We start from the raw sequence: 24,367 nt of genomic DNA, 5'->3' as shown, positions 1-24,367 counted from the left end.
TAAAGGATCCTCAAATTGCCATCCTGGGTGTATTGGGTATTTGGCAGGCATGTATATGTAATTCATGCAGGGGGTCTCTTCTCCCCTCCAGGTTTGATGTATTATCTGATAGAGCCTTCTAGCCACAGATTCCTTACCTTAGAATATCCCCAGGCGCCATACTAGATCTGGAAGATTTTCAAGCAGTACCCCTGCATGCCAGTAGGTGGCGTTGTTCACCTCCGCATCGTCTGCACTGAAAATGACGTGAGCGGTACCTATATAGGCGCCATCTAGGCGCACTGACCTCAGTCCGCACCAGATAGCACTGATACGGTCTGAGCTACCCCTTCGTTGCTTTTTGACTGGTTGGTCAGTCAGCCAAACTTTATTTGACTGTCCACAAAGCCCCTCCCGACATTCATTGTCTCATTCCAAGTCTTTGGGGATGTCGGGTAAGTCCCACAAACACAAGAAGTCAAAGAAGTCAGAGCCAGTGCCCTATTAGATGGATAGTTCTGGTGAGTAAGACGTTTGGAAGGGGTCTATGGACCCTTATGGAGATGAACCAGTTGAGAAACAGTAACACTGGTATGAGGAACTGGAGGAGGCCAATATGTTGAACACCTCACCTGACACTGGCCTGGTCTATTCTCCTATTGTGGCTATGGAGGAGGGTGCCTCTTTTGTGATGGTGGTGCGTAGAGCGGCTGAGATCTTGACTCTTCCGTTGCCCACGGTGGTGGTCAAGACAAACTTCCTAACAAAGGTGTCTTATCTGGGAGTCTTCCCTTCTGAACCCCTTCTACCCGTCAAGGGAGCCCTTACAGATGTCCTCCTCAGGGCCCGGTCCATGCCCTGCACAGTAGCTCTTGTGGTTAGGACGATTGCCCAGTGCCCTCCTTATGCTCATGGGGATCCCTGTTTCCTTACCCAGCACCCCACCCCAGATAACTTGGTGGTCCACGCTTCCTCATCCCATAGCTACCCTGGTGCGTTCCCTACCACTCCACCGGATCGGGAATCCAAGAGGCTGGACACCTTCATAAGAGATTGTTCTCTTCCACCTGCCTGACACAGCAATTGGGCTGTTATTCCTATATGCTGTGGTATTCAGTTGCGTAAGTGCTGCCTATGGTCCTGGAGGAGGTCCGTGCCATACTCTATCAGGCTGTTGACAATAGAAGGGATGTGGCTAAGTCCACCATCCGACTCGCTGGGCAAAGTAATTTCATCATTGGTGGCCTTGCGGTGCCACGCCTGGCTGAGAACGTCTGGATTTTCAGGGTATTGCCAGGCTACGTCATGGACATGCTCTTTGATGGTTCTTGCTCTTGCCTTTTTGGAGGCAAGGTGGATTTGGCGCTGGAGCGCTTCAAGGACACCTGGGCTACAGCCAGGTCCTGGGGCTCGTCTATGGTCACTCTTCGACCCCAATCTGCATTCTACCCCTTTCGTAGCCACGGAAGTGGTCTCCAGCCAACCCATACCCTTCCAGCCACCATGGCCAGCAGGCTTCCCAGGCTTTTTGTAGCTGAGGAGGCGGGCCCAACAGATCATAACATGACATAACATGTGTATTTGTAAAGCGCACGTTCACCCCAACGAGGTCTCTTGCCGCTGAATAACAGATGTTTATTGTTACCCAACTCAATGGTACTTCCGCCCCCCCCTCCCCCGCCAGCAGCCGCTGCCGCACAACCTCTTTAGTGCACCCTCCTATAGTCATGGGCATCCAATGGAAAGCCGGATACACCATCTCTTCCCCCACTGGCGGTCTTTAACATCAGACCGTTGGGTACTCCAAATAACCCAAAAGGGCTACTCCCTCCCCTTTGTGACAACCCCACCACTCATGCCACCCATTTAAGATCGGCTGACGGAGGACCATCTCTCCTTGAGCCGTCAAGAAGTGCAGGATCTCTCTACTTAAGGGGGCCATAGAGAGGGTGCCTGCATCAGAAGTAAGTTATGGTTGTTGAGGAGGGCCTCCTATCCTGGATCTGCACCTTCTCAACCTCTTCTTGAGAAAGGAGAGGTTCAAAACGCTCATGCTCACCCAAGTTTTATCTGCCCTAGACCAGGGAGACTGGAGAATGCGTTGGACCTGCAGGTCTCATATTTCCACATCCCTGTCTTGCTGGCCCACAGACTCCATCTGTGGTTCACTGTGGGCCAAGAGCACTTTTCAGTTTGATGTGCCACCTTTCGCCCTTACCAGCGCCACTCTGGTATTCACCAATGTGTGATAGCAGTGTACGCAGCTCATCTGTGGAGGTTGTGAATTTCAGTGTTCCCCTGCTTTGACAACTGGCTGTTGAAGGCGGATTCGCCCCAGGCAGTTGTCACCCACCTTCAGACTATGACAAACCTCCTGCACTCGCTAGGGTTCACTGTCAACATGTTTAAGTCACACCTGACTCCTTCCTAGATGCTTCCTTCGATCTGATCCGATCTGTTCTGGACACAGTGTATCCTCCTGAGCGGCAAGTCCAGGATATTCAGGCTATGATTCCAATGTTTTAGCCTCTATTCTGGATTTTGGTGAGACTGACTCTGAGGCTGTTGGGTCTCATGGCTTTCTGCATCCTGCTGGTGGCACATGCCCGCTTGCAAATGCAGTCTCTGCATTGGAACTTGAAGGGTCAGTGTGCGCAGCATCAGGGGAATCTCTCCAACATGGTCCAGGTTTCGTAGGGAAATGCAAAAGACCTGCAGTGGTGGCTAATGAACTGTGATTGGGTCAGTGACAGACCCATCTCCTTTCCCCAACTAGATCTAACAGTAGTGACACATGCATCACTCCTGGACTGGGGCAACCATCTTGAGTGATGGAGATCAGAGGACTCTGGTCTCCAGGGGAGTCCGAGCTCCACATAAACCTGTTGTAGCTTTGGGCGATTTGCTGGTCATTAAAAGCCTTTATTACTTCGATCAATGTAAAGCTAGTGCAGGTGTTCACAGACAACACCACCGGCATGTGATACTGCAACAAAGCTGGGTGGGGTTGTGGATCCTTTGTCATGAAGCCCTGCGCCTCTGGACATGACTAGAACGTCAGGGCATTTCCCTGGTGGTTCAGCATCTGTCGAGATCTCTGAATGCAAGAGCCTACAAACTCCACCAAAGATGCCCATCGGATCACAAATGGTGTCTCCATTCGCAGGTGGAGCAAGATTTATCCGCCATGGCTGTAAATGCACACTGTCAGCATCTGCGCATGCTGGAGTTACCAAGGCAACTCTTGCTCAGAGATGCTTTTCGTCTAAAGTGCATCTCTGGCCTCCTCAACACCTTTCCTCAATACCATTACTGCTCAGAGTTCTCAAGAAGATCAGGAAGGACCGTGCCCAAGTCATTCTTGTGGCTCCAGATTGGGCACAGAGTCTGGTATCTCGAGCTAATAAGCATGGCCATCTTTTCCCAAGTTAGGCTGCCTCCTCAGGAGTATATTCTGTTGCAGCAACAGGGCAGGGTTCTGCACCCAAATCTTTGCAGCTTCCACCTGCATGCACATGATCCTGGTTTGGAAAGTCGCGAAAGTAACTGATATCGGCGCACAGAGGTGGCGCATATATAGGTACCACACATGTCATTTCCGGCGCTGAAGCGGAACCAAATGATGTCAACAACTGGCTTGCAGGGATACTGCTCGAAAATCTTCTGGATCCAGTCTAACGCCTGGGGATATTCTAGGGTAAGAAATCCGTGGCTAGATAGACTCTACCATATAAGGCGTTACCAAAGGTAAGTAACTTGTTCACCTTGGTAACAGGTCATTGCCTGTAAAGTGAGAAGTGCAGATACCCAGAAGCAAACTGCGGAGAGCTGGCTCTAGCAAGCATTGAAAATTCTTTACAAGAAATGGTGCCAAAACTCCTTGGTGTAAAAGGGCAGTGTTCCAAGACCCATCTTCCCCAGACAGCCGCCTCTTCCATCTCCAGACCCTCTCAATCTCCCAAGAATAAGTAAATCTGCAGGTTTTTCTGACCCCTCCTCCTTCACCTTAGAACTTCCAGCAGCATCCTGCAACAGCACCATACCATACCCCGGACAAATTTATGGCCCCAAATATGAACAAGGACATCTGGTTACCTTTCATTTCTTTTCATGATATAATAAGTACGTAAATTGTCAATAAACTAGTAATTTCCACAGAGCCAAAAAGAGAGAACTAATTATATATAATCTCAATGTTCTTTATTGCAAAGTATATATTTAAATGAAAGAAAATTCATATACAAAATAAATTAATGTCTGTTTTCATATTTCGAACAGTGGCTATACATCTGTCAATTTTTTGGAAATAAGAACATATAGACCTACCCCTCAATCCAAAAATGAGGATAAAATAAAAAACGATCATTCATACACTCATATACACATTCATACATTCACATAACCTTAAAATAACTCAAATTTGTAAGATCTTTAACATTCCCATATGGGCACTACTTATGTGGGACATCCTATATCTTTGTCCGGTTTGTCACTTCACTGTCGACAAGCGATTCGGTGAAAAACGGTCACCTGACCTTGCACCTTCATCAGAACACCACTGTCGGGAGAGTAACCTCGAGTTGCCCAATAAGGGGTCACTAGAGACAGTAATCGTTTTTTGTATAACTGATCCGATCCACAGGGGTGACTGAAATGGAGATGTGAATTTTAATACTGGTAAAACCAGCTCTAAGTTCATCATTTAGGAGACTTTTAATCCTTATTCCTTCAAAAAAGAACATGAATCGATAGATAGGTCTAAAGCCAGATGGTGAAAAAATGGCCTGTCCAAGAGTTTAAGAGATTATTAACATTGGTCAGCTGGAAAAACATTGTGTCACTACCAAAAAACTCATGTGCTGGCACCGCTTTCCCAGGTGTACGTGTAGAAAAACAGCAACCAGAGATCAGATAAAAACGTGTAGAGGATGCATTGCCAGTCCTGCTCAGATAAATGTGGCCCCTGTCCTGGTTCACACATGAACCCTACATCTGCATCCTGGACCTGAAAGAACAGAAGCAGTCACTCTCTGGACTTGCACCCAAGAATCTCATAGCAGCTCCTTGAGACTGCATCCCAGAACAGCTGCCAGTGTATTCTTCATCTGCTTCCCAGATTTGATTGCAGCACCTTACACCATGCTCTCTATAACTCAGGATGTATTTCTGACGACACCCAGGCCCTCGTCTCCATCAGCTGTCAAGCAGTCCCCACAATTTCCAAAATCTATCATCAATGCTCTGGTCTCTGCACCAAACCACCAAATTCCAAACAGCAACCATACTGTTGGCTACAGGCACAATGAGCCAGAGCTGTATAGCCCAATTTCTGATTTCAAACTGCAGATTCCTCACCTCTTGAATATTCCCCAGGCGTATGACTGTATCTGGTAACATTTTTATATTACCTCAGTACACAATAAGGTGGTGCTATTCTGCTCCACACTGATGCCGTTCTGCTCCGGAAATGATGTGCGGGCCTATAAAGGAGCCTCTCCCGCGAACTGACATCAGACACCTCTAGATGAAGATCCAGAGCTTCTCTCATCTCTCACCATGATTGGATCTGTGGCAGAACTCCCTCCCTGCCTCACTCAGAATTGTCAGTGTTGACCGATGCATTGCTTCTGGGTTAAGACGGCCATGTGGGAGGATGGAAGTACGAGGCCTCTGGTCTCTGGTGAAGATCTGGCTCCATAACAACCTTCTAGAGCCGAGACCCATCCATTTAGTGCTGAAAACTCTCCTACTGTCCCATTAAGGGGAGGTTGGTGTAGGTGCTCATGGACAGCACCATCATCATGTGGTATTGCAACAAACAGGGCAGAGTGGGGTCAACAACCCTGTGCCAGGAGGACTTGTGCCTCTAGAAAATGGCTGGACCATCAAGGTGTCTTTGTGGTGGTGAACCACCTTGCCGGCTCACTGAATGCCAGGGCGAATGAAAAAGCAGTAAGTGCTAAGCGGATCACGAATGGCAGTTACACCCGAAGGTGGCACGAGGTCTCATCCGTAAATAGAGAGTACTTCGGCTCGATCTATTTGCCACCGCCGAAAATGCACAATGTCAGCACTTCTGCATGTTGGAGTTTCCAAGGTGTCTCTCGCTTTGAGACGGTTTCCACCTCCTGTATGCCTTTTAGTCAATACCACTCCTCCCTGACTTCTTGAGAAGCTCAGGAAAGGCCTGGTTCATGTCATCCTAGTGACTCTAGACTGGGCACGGAGAGTTTTTGTCCAGAACTCTTCAGCTTGAGCTTCTGTCCTCTGATCAGGCTTTCCCTACAGGGGGATGTTGCAACAGAATGGTCTGGTCCTCCATCCCAGCCTTCACAATATCCACCTTCATGTGTTGAGATTGAGAGGCGAACACCTTTGAATTTCCTCTTTATGTGGTTGATGTCATCTTGGCAGCCAGGCATCCCACTACCGAAACTGTTTACGCCTGTTGTTGGGACAAACTTGTGGTTTGTTGTGGCACTTGCCACATTAACCCCCCCCCCCCTTTTCAGGCCAAACTGTCTGTTTTAAGTCTGTGCTGTCTGCTGCCTGGCGATGCCTTGCTCTGGACACAGTTAAAGGTTATCATTTGTCCATCTCGTCTTTCTTGCGATCGCCTGATAGCCCTCTTTATGTAAATTACCTCTTGTGATGCGTTAATATAAAGGGCTGCAACATCGGGTTCCCCTGTCGTCATTTGTGATGACCCCATTAGACCTCAGTTCTATCCTTGCATATCTGAGGTGTACTGCATTTGAGCCACTCCTCAGTTGTCATTTACTGCTTCTCACCATTAAAACTGTGTTCCTTGTCTCATTCACTTCAGCACGGTGTGTGAGTGAGCTTCAGGCCTTGTATGTTCATCCTCTATACACAACCTTGTTTGCAGACATGCTATTTCTCCGTACTATGGCATTCTTTCTCCCAAAAGTTGACCTTGTTCCATGTCTGCCAATTTATCACTCTGCTGGCGTTCTATGCTCCACCATACTCCTAGCCTGGATCTTAAAAGAGCACTCTGCTTTAATATTGATCGCACCCTAGATCTCCGGGTGGACAAACAGCTCTTTGTGGAGTTTGAACTGTGCAAGAAGCATACCGTCTCATTCCGGATCATGCTCTGCATCAAGATCTGCTATGCACTGGTGAAGAAGCAGCTCCTGGAAAGACTGCGTGCCCATTTCACCTGGACTAAGGCTGCTAACACTGCAATGGCATGCTGCATCCTTAGCCTTCTACCAGGTGGCTACGTAGGCATCCCTCCATATGTTCACGAAGCACTATTGTTTGGCCAGCCAAGTCCGGCGAGAAAGGCACTTTTCCTACTCTGCCTTGCGAGCTTTCTGGTTTGGGTTCATTCACAGCCCTCTTCCCTTAGGTACAGCTTTGGTATCCGTTCAGAAGGTGAGGAATCTGCGACTGGAAGTCTCTATCGGAAGTACAGGTTACTTACCTTTGATTACGTTCTTTCTGGTAAAGGTAGGGGCTCTAGCCGCAGATTCCTAAGCTATCCTCCCCTTTTTATGGTTGGTCTATATCCATTAATAGGATCACAAGTCTGGAAATCTACACATGGTGTACCACTAATCCTTTTGAGGCTCTACTTTTGGAGACACAGACTGTCTTGAAAGCAACTGACAGTGCGCGGGAGTGGTGCCATTATAGGCCCGCATATCATTTCGGCAGTGGAATGGCATCAGTGCGGAGCCGCACAGCAGTACCTTCCAGCACGCTGAGGTACTGTAAAAGAAGTTCCTGAATCAAATCTGACACTTGTGGAATATTCATAAGGTGAGTAATCTGCCGCTAGATAGTCTATACCGGACAGAGTGTTACCAAAGGTAAGTAACTTCTTCATCATGACTGTGCCCTTCTGCCAAGTGGCACCTAGGATTCTTGGAAAGTAGCATCTGCACTCTGGACACTTCATTGCAGCCCTAAATTCTGCAGCAATATTCTTGGTTTAACTTATACAGTTGCTGTCCGAGATGTACCTGTTCATAACTGTTAAGTATACTCATATCAAGTGTGACACCTTCAGCTAGTACTCCTCTTTTAGCCATCAGTACTTTTGCATGCTAGGATTTGAGACCACAGTTCTAAAGTTCAATGGAATTATGTGCCAGAGCGGAAATCTCTTGTGGCTAAACAGTCTAGATTGCCTCAGGGTCACCCATAGTAATGAGTCTTGGGATAGAATGGCTGTTTTGAGTGGGGGAGCTTTACACAACGTCTGATCATGTACTTGCCGTATGGTAGGAAACCATGCATACCTGCCTCTTACACTGTACCTGGTCTGTGTGAAACGATATTACACAACAACCATGATGAGTTGTCCCCCTATTATAGCACTCAACTGGGGTCGGTTGTCAGGTATTCTCTAGCTCAAGCAAGTGTGGTACTCGGAGACACTGCCTTCGACTTTCTGGGTGTCATGCTTCTAACCAGTCAGGCAGACCTTTAGGCAGGATAAGCGCATTGACAAATTATGTTCCTGCTCAGACGATCCCCTGAATGCATTCTGCTTGTGCAGCGGAGTGATCTTCACAAGAGGAGTTGACTCAGAGGTCCTGTCAGTGTCACTGTACATTCAGTGTACACAAGCACTCAATATGCACACATGAGAAGAATTAAATGTGTGCAAGATAAGAGAATTGCAGATACAGACCTGCTCCATCTGTGGGCAGTGCCCTTGTGCAGCAGGGTGATGATCTTGTGGGAGTAGCAAATTCTGTGTTCTTTTCAAAATCCCCTGAAGAATCTGTGTTCAGGGGAACTGTGAGCGCATTGCAGCCAAGTGGACCAGTTTCAATGGTGACCCCGTCAGCCAGACATGGCTTTTATATATCCAGTGGTGGCCAAGCTGAGACATTTCACTTGTTTTGCTGGTGTGGAGGGTGTGTTACCAGGCTGGGTGTGAGCCGCTGTGAAGTATAGCCGGTGGGGACTTCATTGCTCACAACCCCCTGCAGGATCACCAGCTGATCACCCATATTACCTTTTAAGGGCCCACACAGTCCCGTGCACGGGCAAACGGCGGGCCCATTCACGTCCGGCTGGACCCGCCGCCTTAGCTCTATGTTCGTGTGGACTTAGAAGGTACTGTATCCCAAATTCAAATCCACTACATTTTGTCCTTGTGCTAGTCTGAATCTACTTACCTAAGTGTTGCAAGGTATGATGTTCTTATTCTCAGTTAAACATGCACTGATTTGGTGACAGCAGATTTAGTGCAGGGTGTATAGTGCACTGGTGTACTGTATTCTATATTTTAGCAGTGTGTGGCCCCTATTAGGATTTTTCTCTACTTGTATCATGGGTAAGTATAAGGCAGTGGACTTAACCCATGGTATTGCCATACACTCTAAAAACTGTTTAGAGTCAGATAACTGTATCGATAAAGAGATAGACCTTCTAATGGAAGAGGTTGATTCTTTATTTAGTTTGTACTCTCCCTTTCACAAAGAGCCCTGGGAGTGATAATACAATTTGGGCCGTTAAACTTTGTGCTAATCCAGGAACTATACCCAAAAATATTATTCTCCAGAATTCCCTTGACAAAACAAGGCCAACAACTAAGCATAAAAAAGAAGCCCATACCATCTCGAGCTACTTCAAACGGTAATCAAACAGTTTCTCTAGCACCCTACCTGCCCCAGATACCCCCACTACATAGCCTGTAAATAATGAGCCCAGTCAGCTGACCATCTTCTGCTCTATCCTCTGTAGAAATAGTTACTCGCCCCTTGCTGAGAAAATCCGTTCCTCGCTACTCATAGAGACAGATAAGAGGTCTGGGCACCCATTATCTATTATCCTGGTAGACATAGTTCATCTTCTTCAGCACATCAAAGAGCTTAGGAGAGAAGTAGGAGACCTTAAAGCGCAGGTGTCACGTCTCTCTATTACATTAATACCACTATCTGAAAGGTTCCCTCATTCTACTGATAATACACGTTTCTCACACCCTCTGAACAGTCATCTTTTACTCAGAAGACCAAACCACACTGAGTACAGTAACCAGGCCGTCTCATGGTTCTACCCATATGACTCCCCCCTCCAGGAACATTCAGAGGTACGGGGGATTCAGTCATACAAATGAAAGCAGGCTTGTTCGACCCCCTTTCTCCTCTCGCGCTCCAAACCTAGGCCAGTTCCAATGCATAAAACTACTTGCTATCCGTAACCCTCTGCCCCTAACTCCAACTGCTCCATTTTCCTTACCAATCTTCTTAAACTAACCTTGCCCACGCATAGAGAAGGTGAGAATGCATTAATTAATAAAACCATCCATTGGATCCGAAAAGTAAGGAGGTGTCCCTCTCTTATACAGGAGTATATTCTTGGGGTAAAAAGGCATTTACAAAGTGGTACCACGCTTGACATCATCGAGTTAAGTCTGGGGAAGAGAGACCAAGCCGATAATCTAGTGACCTTTGGTACTCGAATATCGCACCTATGTGACACCAAAATACAATTCAATTTTAGGCGCCCTGAGCATAGACATCAAGCTGATCTATCTGTGCCCCCATCCCATGTATGCGTTGGATCTCCTACACGGGATCAAAGACTGACAACCACCGTTTCCTCTCTCTGGCCCGCCCATTCATTCTTTTTGTTTTGTGGAGTATGGTAACTCGTCGCCACAAAAGGTTCTGGGTGCCCTACATGACAAACAGGCTCCGGGTGATGCTATTGGTCTATCTGTTATTCCAGATGCCGGCCCCCCTTACCCTTCCCCTCTTATTCCACTGGCACCTAGATTAAATCTTTCATGTCTATCATCTCCTGGAATGTGGCAGGCCTTGGCTCCAGGGTTATACTTCCAGACTGGAACAGTTTCATCGATTGGTGCGACATCTGTTTATTCTAAAAAAAAACGGTGCCTGGAACCACTCTTAAAACCTGGCTACCTAAACTTTTCCATTCCTACGATTCGCGGCCCAGCTGGTAGAAATTCAGGAGGGCTGACTATGTGGTTTAGACCAGGCATATCTTGCAAGCTACAGGATCTACACATTCACAGTCTTGATATTATGGCCATCCTCCTTGTTGTCGATAACACCACTAGCTTTGACATATATAATGTCTATGCCAGAGGGGTGTGGGATGACTAAAATCTAATACCATCACGTCCTTGGAAGAACACTTGGGGAACAATAGTCGTTGCTCTGATTTGATAGTAGCAGGGGACTTTACTACAACTTTTGAGCTCCTGGATACTGAGCATATCAACCTAACCAGAGAGGAGGACAAGATGTGGAGTATGCCGCGTCTAGAATTGCCACCTATAAAAGAAATGGTCAGAGGCTGCCTTACAGGTAAAAGCACTTTACTTGGATGATGGGTATGATTCCGAGAGGAAAGACGCCAATACATATGACAATGCAATCCACTCTAGTCGCATAGATGACATCTTATTAGACACAAGACTCTAACCAATTCTTAGGGATATGTGCATTAATGTGAGGTTGGAGAGTGATCATAATCCTCTCTGTCTCTCTTTGGAATCCTTCTGCACTATTATGGTGGCTAACATCCATACTTTGGTTACCACCAGGAATGTACAATCCTTTAACAATATGGGACGCATTAAATGGTCCCAGACTGTGCGCTCCCCCGAATCCTTGTCTGCGATCAGTAAGGATGTATCATCCTGCTTGGCTTAGTTGTCTACTTGGTCATTATGCGAAAGGGGATCAAGGGATAGGTATTGACCTCAATAACCAGCTATTTAAGAAAATTCTATCCCATTTTGTTATCCCCATAACTTTTCGGAGATCCCCCTCAGGACCAAAATAATGGTTTAACAAGGAATGCAGGTGAACGCGCTCTTTATTGGTTGAGGCAATAAAAAATAAGAGAACACACTTCCGGTTCACGCAGCAAGGAACCTCTATAAATCAGTACTGGTGTGCTCAAAAAGCGAGTGGAACGATGGGAGATGACAAGACCTCAAAGCTCTGTTAGATTCTGGTCCATAGTTAAGTCGGGTGGTGATTGGCAAGCGCCTCCTCCGCCCCCCTTCAAAATTACATCCCCCAGCTGCCTGGGTTGATAATTTCTTGCATCTATATTCAGAGGCTGTCCACCTAAATGTCGCTTGTGACAAGTCAACTGACCTGATCACCACCTGTCCCGTTGTCCTAACTGAGGACCTGTTTAATCCAGCAGATGTTTCTAATGCCCTAGATGTAGTTACAAGAGGTAGAGCCCTAGGACCTGATAGCTTTCCTGACTACATATTTTTGCAGGACAGATTCAACTGGTCCAGGTGTATATTAATTTTGGCAAATGCCATTGCCAGTGGGCCCCCATCCCTGATTTCTGGAAGGGTGCCGAAGTAATCCCTATATATAAAAAAGGAAATCGGTGCTTGCCTGGGAACGACCGGCCAATCAGTTTAATGAACTCTGTCCAAAACATGTTTGCCTGTCTAGTCCTGGTTAAAATCCAGGATTAGATAACTGATAATAACATTCTCTCACCCTTCCAAGCAGGTTTCTGCATCAAAATCAGTACAGTAGAGCAGGTCTTTTGCTTCTTGTTTTTTTGCTGGATTGTAGTGAAAATCGGCATGGGAAGCATGTATGTAGCCTTTGTCGACCTTAAATTGGCGTTCTATTTTGTACCCCGCAAGAAGTTATGGTTGGTCCTACAAGATCTGTTAACCATAGTAATTTGTCTGCTTTAGGATAATTTTGTTCAGGTTCGCTGGGGTGGACAGGGCAAGGTCACCGATCGGTTCACTATTGACAAAGGTGTTCGCCAAGGTTGTGTTTTGACCCCTACTTTGTTTTCCCTGTTCCTTAACGACATTGTTCACTTTCTTTCTTTCCCGCTGATGTCCCGCTTTGGCCGGCACTAAAACACCTATATTGTTGTTTACGGATGATCTGTTGATTTCAAAAACTCCTGGTGGGCTATAGCGACCACTACACCTTTTTGTGGAGTTTTTTTAGAGAGCGAGGTCTTGAGATGAATGCTGCAAAAAAGTAGTATATGTTGTTTAAGGAACATAGGTCATATAAGGGAAGAGTCATGTTGGGGAACAAGCCACTTGAGAATGCAGATGTTTTAGACTACTTGGGTGTCACCCTGTCTTCGAACATGTCATGGAAACTCCAAGGGAAAGCTATGTCCTTAAAACACAGACATATCACTTGAACCATAGTGAAGGAACATAGTTGTTCCTTTTCCAAACCAATAGGCCGAGTCCTACAGGTTTATGATGCTAAGGCCTTGGGCTCCACTTTATACCGCTCAGAACTCTGGGGGTTCTCTAAAATCTCTACCTTAACCTTCTGGAAGAATACTTTTCTGAGAAGTTTGACTCGCCTCCCTCTAGTACCCTACTGAAACCCTTAATGTTCCACCTGGGTAGGAAAGCATTTGCCGCTAAAGTTAGACTGCATCCATTAATTTTTTTAGATAAGGCTATGGTCTACACTCTAATTAGCCCACTATGCCATGGCCCTATTAATCAATGTAGGCATGTGGGAACTTTGGGGAAAACCCATCCCGCAAACCCAACCCAATCACTAGAATCATTGAAGAACCACTATTGGCTATGGATTTTTCAATGTGAGGCACATGAAGTGAAGAGTTTGTCTTTGACAGGTAGGTTCCTAGACTTTAAATGCCACAGTTTCTTGGAACCTTACTTGGGACTGTTAATATCAGTGAATATGAGGTCAATGTATACTATGATAAGTGCAGGCACAACAGTAGTAGTACCAGTAAATGCAATGTATACTATAAACTATGCATGCATAACAATGTCAAAAGTAGTATTAGCAATGTCTATGTACGCTTTGACAGCTGCATGCATAATAATGAGAATGTTGGTAAATATGATATAATGACCGCCATGTTCTATGCACACGCAATAACAAGCTTGTATCATTGCTGACGAATTCACCTGAGATGACCTCCCCATTAACCCAAAGTCAGAGAAAATGCAACCCAAACCCAGGCCTACCGATTGATAGGTCAGAGGTGGGGTTACCCTCAGCCCGAAGACAAGTGTGCAACCAGGGAAAACCCTAATCGATCTCACAGATAGTAAGCGATAGCACAAACGGGTCCTAGGAAATTGGCCCCAATAAAACATGTTTTGCAAAAAGCTCACGTTCCCAAAGTACCAAAAAGCTAGATGCCACATGTAGTTAGGACACTCAGCCAATCAAGACACAGCACACACACCACACGTAGTGGTCATACGTTCCCCATGCCGGACATCTGGACACATGCGCAGTGGCCCACACTAGCTCTCCCCAAGGTCCAGAGCCCCCGTGTCCCCATTAGCAGATGGTTGTATGTATCATTTATGACTATTCCCGGACCCACATGCTCTCTAAGAATGTAAAATCAGTTTATTGTACCCCATGAACTGTATATATGGTCAGCCAAAACTTCTGTATATTGAGACTGACTTCAGACTCTGCCGATGCTCTCCCGACTGCCGCGTTTAATTAAACCAATGTATTCCTGTTTTGCCAAACACCTCTTGTCTTTCCATTTGTTCAATGTAAATTCATATTCGAGCAATAGGACACTATTATGGTGTCACCAGATAGAAAGCTTAACTTTCAATTCAGGGTTGGCACTTTGCCTTTGAAAACCTTTACCTTCATTTGGGCTTCCGCTTCAGGTACAGGTGTGCTGTGTCCTTCTTGCAATGGCTCTGTCGAAACTGTTGCCCATGGTTTATTTGCCTGCCCTGGTTATGTGGGTCCCTACCTTAATGATCAAACCTCATTGCAAGATGCTGGAGACCACAAGTAAAAAGCACAATTGCTCTCAGAATCTTAAGATCTTATCCTAGGCCACTGTTTGCATTCTCTTTTGCTATGTTTTTCGGTGGGATGTGGGCATTAAGATAGGATGCTCACCCAAGGTTTTGGACTCCTGCTCTTCTGATGTGTTTCACCCTGTCGGGATGTCCAACAATAGTCTTGTGCAACGACTGACACTTAAAAATATCACCTTTGGTGGCCCAGAAGTGATGTCGGTATATGCCTTAAAGCATTTGCCCCATGTTGCTCGATGTGTCACTTAGGCTCCTAGTTTTAAAGAAATTTGTGTGTGTACAGGTCATAAATATTTTACTGCCTTCCATCATAATTACACATACACACTAATTCTATTTTAGCAAATACATATCGTAGTTGGTTTTAATGATGATATTAAGTATCCCTTGGGGAAATTGGGTGGTGGATTGTGCCCTGTTAACTATTCAATTTTATGCTGCAATGCCTCGGCTCTCATGCAAGGAAGAATCAGCGTTTTTTATGGAATGTTACAATTTCAATTATATTGAATATATTTATTGTAAAAATGTGCTTTTATGACACAAGTTGTTGAAATAAAGCTCATTGATGTTGATGCTATCTAGTTACAATTTGCGTGCTGGGATCTTTTGGGCTGTTAAAAAGAAAATTAAAAGGTAAGCACCAGTGCACAGAATGCAATGTGCCTCTGGCTAAAAAAACGATTCAGTGATGTCATACATGACATGGGGCCATGGGGAGTGATTGCAAACTTTAGCTCTGAATCACAATCCTTCATGGTTTTCCTTTTGTCATGCTGACCTAATGCAATCTGAATTCCAATTACATTTCTGTTTTTCTCATTGTCCCTCTTCTCCTGCCATGAAGCTTTCATGCATACAAAAGCAAATAGTTAAAAAAAATTGTATATGACAAATGAAAGAGAAGCTGTGTTACCTTTCTTGTTAATCCTGAATGCTATTATAATAAATACACAAATTACTATTTTGAAACATGAGCATGGAACAACTGCAAAATATTTTTTTATTTTTGAGTCCAGTGTCCTCCCTTGAGTTAGTGCTCCTACACAAAACTCTAAATGGACTTGAAAATGAAAGCTGGTGCTTTCATTTAATCCCAGTGACAACAGCAGAGCACTTCCTCCTAAAAAACTGCTGAAGAACCTTCCAAAATGCTCTTTTTGACCGCCGGTGGCCCATGCACCACATATTGAGAATTGATGTACACGATCATCATATGTTCTCTAGTTGATGAGATTCTGAATTTGGTGCCTGCGGAATCAGCTGGACCGGAGAACTTGCCAAGAAGAGGTAGAATTGCTTCTTCTTTATTTAGCACAATTGGACCTTCTCTTTTCTCATATTAACATGCATTTGGCTGCAATCACTGTGTACTGAAAGGTCTTCTCTCTGATACCTTTTTCACTATCTTTAATTGTTGACTTCCTTGAGAATTTTTAGAAACATCGTCACTACATTCAGAATTCGTTCTCCTCCCTGGGAACTCACTATTGTCCCATTTAATTTCAAGCTCATACATACATTAGAACTCCAGCATTTATTAGAGAAAGTGTCTTTCCCAGTAGCCATTACCTCAAACAGAAGGGCCAGTGAGCTTAATCCTTTTCACTGAAGAAGCTTACATGGTTTGTGATCATAGCAAGATATATTTGAGAACTTACTGTTCTTTGTTCAGTGAATTTATTGCAAATTTTACCTCAATTGTGCCCCCATCAACCTTTTTCTTGTCCTGACCCCTATTACCTGGTTGAGGTTTTTCACACGTTGAAAGAAATCGAGGCACTGAGATTATTGGAATATGGCAAAATATTTGAGACATCCAAACAGGTAGTACTTCCACAAAGCAGGCTATACCTTGATGGCTAGTTTCATGTATCAGCAAGTGAAACAAATATCTAACTCATTTTTATCAGGAAAACCAAAAGCCCAAATCTAGAACTACTGCTACTCTTATGTTCAGTGCCCTTATCTCAGACATTTATCTGAGGAACGCTTTTAAGTTGGGTTGCTGTGCATCACTGTATTGATTCTGACTCCAGGACACATATCACAGTGGTTTAAGCATTTATTCACAACCTTTTTATAATTTTATTATTTATTCTTTTCTATTCCTTTATTTTTCAATTCCGATGCTGGGATTCTTGTTCAGTTTGCTACTCGTGTCTACTGTTATTGAATATAACAAATAATCCCATGATTTGAAAGGAAACGTTACCTGACTGTAATCCTGTTTTGCCATCTCTGAATCTGTAGAAATCCCTCCACCTCACCATGGGCCATAAGCATGGTGGAGAAGTTTAGAAGTTTGTCACTGCTTACTTGCTAAAACAAACTGCCTGATTTACCTGGGAAGATGAAGGCTGTAGCTTTGGGAATTTGTAAAGATTCACTAAGCCTAAGTTCGAGTCTACATTTCCCTTGATTTTTCACTGTAATAAATGTTTAAACCAGAGGTATTTTATTACTGACTTGGTTAATTGATTTGCTTGTTTCAAACAAAGATATAAAATGTTGCTTCCTGTATCATAGTTTTTCTTATAATATTTTTTCATGTTTCTTTTATTTGACTTTTAATGCATTATAAAAGTGTTATGGGAATCCAGCAGATGTCCAGATTTATTCTTTTGTTTATGGAAGTATTCAGAGACAATACCATGAATGGTAATAAATTACTTTACTTAACTTTTCCTAATTTGCCTCTGTGGTATTTTCAGTCACTTAAGTGACCCATTAACCTCAGCACAAATGTCCTGAAACATCACTCGTGCTATATTTTGGGCTGTATTTTGGTTAGAAACCACACCTCAATTCCTCTTTTAACCATGCTCATTCTCGGTCACATCAAGTTTCCATTAGTGAAGATCTGCCTTTTGAAGTTGTGTGTTACTTGAACAAATACTGTCAACTTTGCAGTGATTTGTAATGGTTTATATTGCAATGAACTGTACCAAAGTTGGGATTGCTTGTGTTTATCTAAGATTATTTTATTGCTCACCCAAGGAATATCCTATACCAAGAAACCAAAGAGAACTTTAAAGATGAGTGCACCAAACAGTTGATTGGCAACATTGTAATTACCCGCTACAACAATCGCACATATCGCATTGATGACATTGACTGGAACAAAACCCCCAAAGAAAAATTCACCATGGCTGACAGCTCAGAGATCAGCTTTATTGAGTATTACAGGTATGTGTTACAGAGAATCAAACTTCAGATACACACCATGCTGTTAGGATTTATGCAAAATATTGGATTAAAGCTGCATTTCTTCTTCTTTGTAGTAAGAATTATGGGATCACAGTGAAGGACCAAGACCAGCCCCTGCTGATTCATCGCCCCAGTGAGAAGCGGTGTCCTCCCGGGAAGGTCAGTGGACAAATGACTGTCTGCGATAGAATGTGTTTAAGAGGGCTTATAGGATTTCCAAAGGAAATAAGAAATTGAGGGTACTCACAGATTCGATAAAATGCAAGAAACAGGAAGTGCACTTGTTTCAAGTACATTGTAAATCTGAAAAAAAGTTAGTTGTAAATTCCTTTCCTTAGAATTTCCCCCAGGTGTCAGACTGGATCCGAAGATTATTCTTTAGCAATTCCCCATACGTGTCGGTAGGCGGCGTCAGTCAACTCGGTCGTCCGCGTTGTGGTCGCCGGGATGATGTTGTGGTGCCTACTTAGACACCGCCCCTGCACGCAGACGTCAGTTCTTTCTTTTTCCGCACCAGCCTAGCGCAGAACCCTTAGGCACATTTTGGATAACCTTTTTGCGATGTTTTGTCAACTTCTTTTTGAGTCTATCGACTACTGGTACACGAGGGATGTCCCAATGTCGGATCGATTTCAAGTCTTGCGGGTCCTGTCACAAGATGATCTAGGTGACAGACCCTCACCTCGTGTGCCTTTGGTTTCTGATCATCAGGTAGGTCCAAACACAAGATGAGGGCGAAGAAACACAAACGTTATTCACCTTATCCCTGGCAGACGCGACATGGGATTTGGAGCGTCGTGACTCCTATGCCTGATTCAGGGATGACTCCGCACCTCCCCCCCTATTTCCGGGAACCGCAGTGCTCCCTGCCCAACTTCGACAGTTTTACGAGGCCTTACACCTTACCTTTGAGCATCCCGACTCCGCCGGCGTGCCTTCGGGCCCCGCGGAGTGGGTCTAGGGTCCTGGGCCTTTGATTCGGGCGTGCTGGGCCCCTGCGCTGGGGACCCCCTGCTGATCCAGGCTTGGATCCAGATCCACACCGGTTGATCTCACTCGACCTTCCCCGGTGCTGATCCTGACGATGACATCGCGGCGCCGGTCGTGCCCCCAACCGACGGCATCACCATCCTCATCCCCGAGTTGGACCCGGAGCCAGACCAACGTTGAAACCGACGCAGGAGGGTACTTTTGTTGCCCTGTTCATCCCTTGGGTTCCCTGTCAACCTGAGGGTAGTGAAGAGGACTGGGAGGGGTCGCTGGACCCTTTAACTGACCAGCGGGAAGAACCGGACTGGTGAGATGACCTGGGAGATGCTAATGATCTGGACAATTCTCCAGACACTGGCTTGCTTTCTCCCCTTGCTGTGGTTAGGGAGGAAGGAGCGTCCTATGCTGTGGTGGTGGGAAGGACGGCCAAGGTCTTGGGCCTTGAGCTCCCTTCGGTGGTGGTCAGGACTAACCTCCTGACAGAGGTGCTTCAGTCTGCGGCATCCACTTCTGAACCCATATTACCGTTTTACAAATCCCTCACTGACGTCCTCCTGGGCACCTGGTCCAAGCCCTGCACAGGGGCTCCTGTGGAGAGGACGATTGCCCACCGCCTGGCCCCGGGCAACCCAGTGTTCCTCAACCAACACCCTTCCCTAGAGAGCTTGGTGGTCCAAACCTCTTCTTCAAAGGGCGCATTCCCTTCTACCCCTCCAGATAGGGAATCCAATAAGCTTGACCATCTTGGGAAGCGTATGTTCTCTTCCGCGTGTCTCTTGGGTTGATAATCCCATACCATCTAGGATACGGTTGCACAGGTACTGCCTCAGTGCCCGGAGGAGGCCCGGGCCATTCTCTCCCAGGCAGTGGCGGATGAGAGAGATGCAGCCAAATTCAGTATCATATGTCGATTGAATACCACAACTCACTTGGTAGAATAATTGCCCTGTTGGTAGCCCTTAGGCGCTACGCCTGGTTGAGGACAACTGGCTTTTCGGGGGATGTCTAGTCAACCTTAATGGACTTGCCCTTTGATGGCCGTTGTCTTTTTGGCGACAAAGCAGACGTGATGCTGGAGGGCTTCAAAGATTCTCAGGCTATAGCCAGATCTTTGGGCTTTGCTGCTCTTTCTCGCCCACTCCAGTCTGCTTTTCGTCCCTTTTGTGGCTACCGAAGGGGTAGCCAACCACGTCCAGCTCAGTCTAGCCACCGGCTCATGCATGCTGCCCAGCCTCTACATGGCCACGGACGTGAGACTCAGTGACCTCCCGGGTCTGGGAGCCTGCGGGCAGGCCAGTTTACCCTTTCTGCCCCTGCTGCAGCCCCCAAACCTTCCTAGTCTGACGTTTCAGGCCCATCAAGGGCCAGTGGGAGGCAGGATTCGCCATCACCTCCTCCACTGGTAATCCATCATGTCGGACAGGTGGGTTTTGCCAATCGTCTGAAGGGGCTACTCCCTCCCCTTTAAGACTACCCCTCCCTTAATGCCACCGTCTTAAGATCGCATGTCGGGGGATCATTTGGCACTTCTCCCTCAGTAAGGTTTCTGTTCTCGTGGCCAAGGGTGCCCTAGAGAGGGTCCCTGCGCCAGAAGTAGGTCAGGGTTGCTATTCCCGCTACTTTCTGGTGCCCAAGAAGGACAAAGGCCTGCGTCCTTTTCCAGACCTCATGGACCTCAACCGCTTCCTCCGGAAGTAGAAGTTCAAAATGCTCACGTTGGCGCTGGTCCTGTCTGCCCTCGACCCCAGAGACTGGATAGTGGCGTTGCGCTTGCAGGACGCCTATTTCCATATTTCCGTCTTGCCAGCCCACAGACGCTATCTACGGTTCATGGTGGGCGACGAGCACTTTCAGTTCATCGTGCTCTCCTTTGGCCTTAGCAGTGCCCTTTGGGTGTTCTCTAAAGTGTTGGCGGTGGTTGCAGCTCATCTGCGTGGATCAGGCGTTCCAGTCTTACCCTATCTAGACGACTGACTTTTGATGCCAAGTTTGCCCCAGGCAGACAGTTCACTATAAACGTGCCAAAGTCACACCTGACTCCTTCTCAGACGCTCCCTTTCATCGAAGCTGTTCTGGACACAGTGCATTTTCGGGCCTATCCTCCCAAGCAGCGAGTCCGGGATATTCCGGCTACAATACCGATGTTTCAGCCTCTATCCTGGATTTCGGTGAGAATGACTCTGAGGCTGCTGGGCCTCATGGCCTCCTGCATCCTGCTGGTGGATCATGTCAGATGGCATGTGCAGGCTCTGCAGTGGGACCTGAAGTTCCAGTGGGCGCAGCATCAGGGAAATCTTTCTTACTACGTTCATATATCAGAGGGAACTGCACAATAATTGCAGTGGTGGATAAGGAACCAAGCTTAGGTCAGATGCAGATTCCTCTCCCTTCCCCAACCAGATCCAACAGTGGTGACATATCAACCTGCTGGAGCTCCTGGCAATCCGACTGGCACTGAAGGCATTCCTTCCCTCTCTCCAAAGGAAAATGGTGCAGGTGTTCACAGACCACACCACCGCCATGTGGTACTGCAACAAACAGGGCGGGGTGGGGTCCTGGATCCTTTGTCAGGTGGCTCTTCGCCTCTGGACATGGCTGGAACATCAGAGCATGGCCCTGGTGGTTCAGCATCTGGTGGGTTCTCTGAATTCCAGGGTGGACAAACTCAGCTTGGTCGTTCACGAATGACGTCACTCTGAGGTGGTGCAAGATCTCTTTCAGTGGCGGAGAGAGCCTTGGTTAGATCTATTCACCACCGAAGAGTATGCGCAATGTCAGCAGTTTTGCGCTTTGGAGTTTTCAAGGCGGCACTAGTTCGGCGACGCTTTAAGTTGTGAGTGGAACTGCAGCCTCCTGTATGCCTTTCCGCCTGTATTACTTCTGCACCAAGTGTTCTAGAAGATCAAGTGCAACTGGGCTCAATTGTTCTTGTTGCTCAAGAGTGGCCACAAAGAGTCTGGTACCCCGAGCTTCTGAGCGTGGCCTCGATTCTCCGATCAGACTGCCCCTTTGGGGGGATCTTCTGTTGCAGAAGCAGGGGACAGTTCTCCACCCAAACCTGTCCAGTCTCCACCTCCTTGCGTGGCGATCGAGCGGCGACAGTTGACAGCTTTCGACCTTCCGCCCAAAGTCTGTAATGTAATCTTGGCAGCCAGGCGTCCCTCCACTAAATAGGTTCTGCCTGTAGATGGAATAAGTTTGTGGCAAGGTGCGCAGCAAAGGCTGTGGATCCCCTTTCTGACCCTCTTTCAGAGGTCCTCTTGCACACACTTTCTTTGGTTCTGCTCTGGGGACTCTCAAATGCAGTCTTGCTACTATCTCTGCTTTACTTCGGCTGCTAGATCAGCCATCCTTATTCAAGTCTCCTATTTCCTCCATGTCTTTTCATAATGGCCCAGTGGGACTTGAATCTTGTTATCATATATCTTATGTGTACACCCTTCGAGCCTCTTCATAACTGTCCTCTGAGGCTCCTTACTCTCAAAACTGCCTTCCTTGTGGCCATCACCTCTGCTCGCGGGCTAAGTGAGCTTTAAGCTCTGCCTTCAAGCCCCCTCTCTTCACTGTGCATCCAGACAAAGTGGTTCTTAGAACGAGGGCATGGTTCCCTCCTAAAGTGGTTACACCATTCTCCAGTATTGAATCTTTCATAGATTCACATGCTTGTATCTTTCCCGTCGTCATGGTGGGAGTCTCACGGTAAAAGAATAACCATAGTAGTAAAATTAAAAACGGCCTGGAAACCATAGAGAGTAAATCTCTGTATAACCACCTATCCTCATTATATGGACCAAACCACAGCCAATCAGCAACCAGCCCAGAGATACATCATCCCCAGCAGAGCCACCATACCTCAGATTTCCAACCGCCATCGTGTGAGAAGGAGTCTCCCTGAGCCTAGCTCAGTTTGTATCTTTGCTGAACTTTTGACCTGCAACAGTTGGAAGTGAGGTACTGATTTTTTCATCTCTTTATTATTCAAAATGTCTGAAAGCTCTAAAAAGACTCTTCAGATCCTGCAAGTCCTGTGGAAAACCCAGATTGTTTTCTGAGGATCCACACAAGGAGTGTTTGTACTGTTTGTACCCCAAGCATGTTCCTAAGGAATGCAAGCATTGTCGTACCTTCTCTGCTAAGACACTTAAGGACACAGAAGCACGTCTCCTATTATGCCTCCAAAAGAAGAAAATCACAGACTCTGAATCTGATGGAGATTCTAAGGGACATACATCTAAGTAGCATAAGAGGGATTCTTCTGAGGAGAAAGGAGATCAAAAAAGGCAAACATCTGGGAAATCTAGAGAAAAAGAGTCCTCTTCTTCTTTGCCTCAAACTCCTCACTAATCTTCCTTGGAGATGAAGGCTTCGTCGTCATTGCTGTCGACGAAGTCTAGACATATTCCTGTCAGCTTGTCGACTACTCCGACGATGATTTCCTCGTGGACGACGACGATCTCGACGACTGCGTCGTTGACAGCTGCTACGACGACAACCCCGTCGACGGTGAGTGTGAGGCCATCTTCGACGTCAACACCTCCCCATCGACGATCCCATCGACGACCCCGTCGATGACCTCGTTGACAATTAGACTGTCGTCGAGCAAGCCGTCGACGGTCACTGTGTTTAAATCTCCGTCTACGAAGTCTTCCACTTTCATTTCAATTAAACGTTATGCTCCGTCGACAGGCAAGAAAGCAGAGTTTTCTACACCTAAAATTTCTCTGCTTCACCCATTCACTATTCTAGATTGTCAGGATTCTGAAGACGAAGGGCCTTACGGTGTAGCCTATAGTCCCTCTCAACTACACATTAAAAGTCAAGAGTCTGATGATGAAGAGTTCCAGGAAGTACAGGAACAGTTCTCTTTTTTAAAGATCGTCCGTTTCAAGGTTCTACTCGTTATGAACCTTTCCATCAGGCTTATAATTATGAGGAAGAGGAAGAAGCGAATTCCAATGTCCAGGAGGACTCTGTCAGTGCCGATATCCTTAATAACTGATTTAAGACATGATAAACAGTTATTATCGGCGTTTTCCAGAGGATAATGCTCTAGCCGCCACCTCAGCAAATATACCACAGATAGTGGTTCAGACACGAGTGGTTCAGACGACTCCAGTGCAAAAAGTAGTTTCTCCGAAAATAATTACTATTCGGGATGATTTGGTGGAGAGTGATCAGGAAGATCAAACCGAAGAAGGGGAGATACCACAAGATGACGTAGAAGGAGAAGAGTGGGATCAATAAATTGTGCCAACTTCGCCTTCATCACCCCTGCCTCAGGCGAGCTCCCCGCCAGAAGACATTGCAAGTTTCCATGATCTGGTTGAAAAAGCCTCAAAGAGGTTTGAACTTTCATTACCTGTAAAGGAGAATGAA

At 46.2% G+C, this 24,367-nt stretch overlaps 1 protein-coding gene across 3 annotated transcripts in view; it reads left to right on the top strand.

Annotated features, from left to right (window-relative positions):
• Positions 1-24,367, top strand: part of PIWIL2 (piwi like RNA-mediated gene silencing 2) — a 1,855,951-nt gene that overhangs the window by 798,111 nt on the left and 1,033,473 nt on the right. For all 3 annotated transcript variants that reach the window (XM_085633754.1, XM_085633756.1, XM_085633755.1), the window contains 2 exons: positions 17,792-17,980; positions 18,076-18,160. In XM_085633754.1, coding sequence (XP_085489880.1) covers positions 17,792-17,980; positions 18,076-18,160 — 274 coding nt within the window. The remainder of the gene's footprint in view (positions 1-17,791; positions 17,981-18,075; positions 18,161-24,367) is intronic.

The sequence above is a fragment of the Triturus cristatus genome, chromosome 11 (genome assembly GCF_964204655.1).
Source record: "Triturus cristatus chromosome 11, aTriCri1.1, whole genome shotgun sequence".
Taxonomy (NCBI): Eukaryota; Metazoa; Chordata; class Amphibia; order Caudata; family Salamandridae; genus Triturus; species Triturus cristatus.
This window is presented reverse-complemented; position numbering and strand designations above follow the sequence as displayed.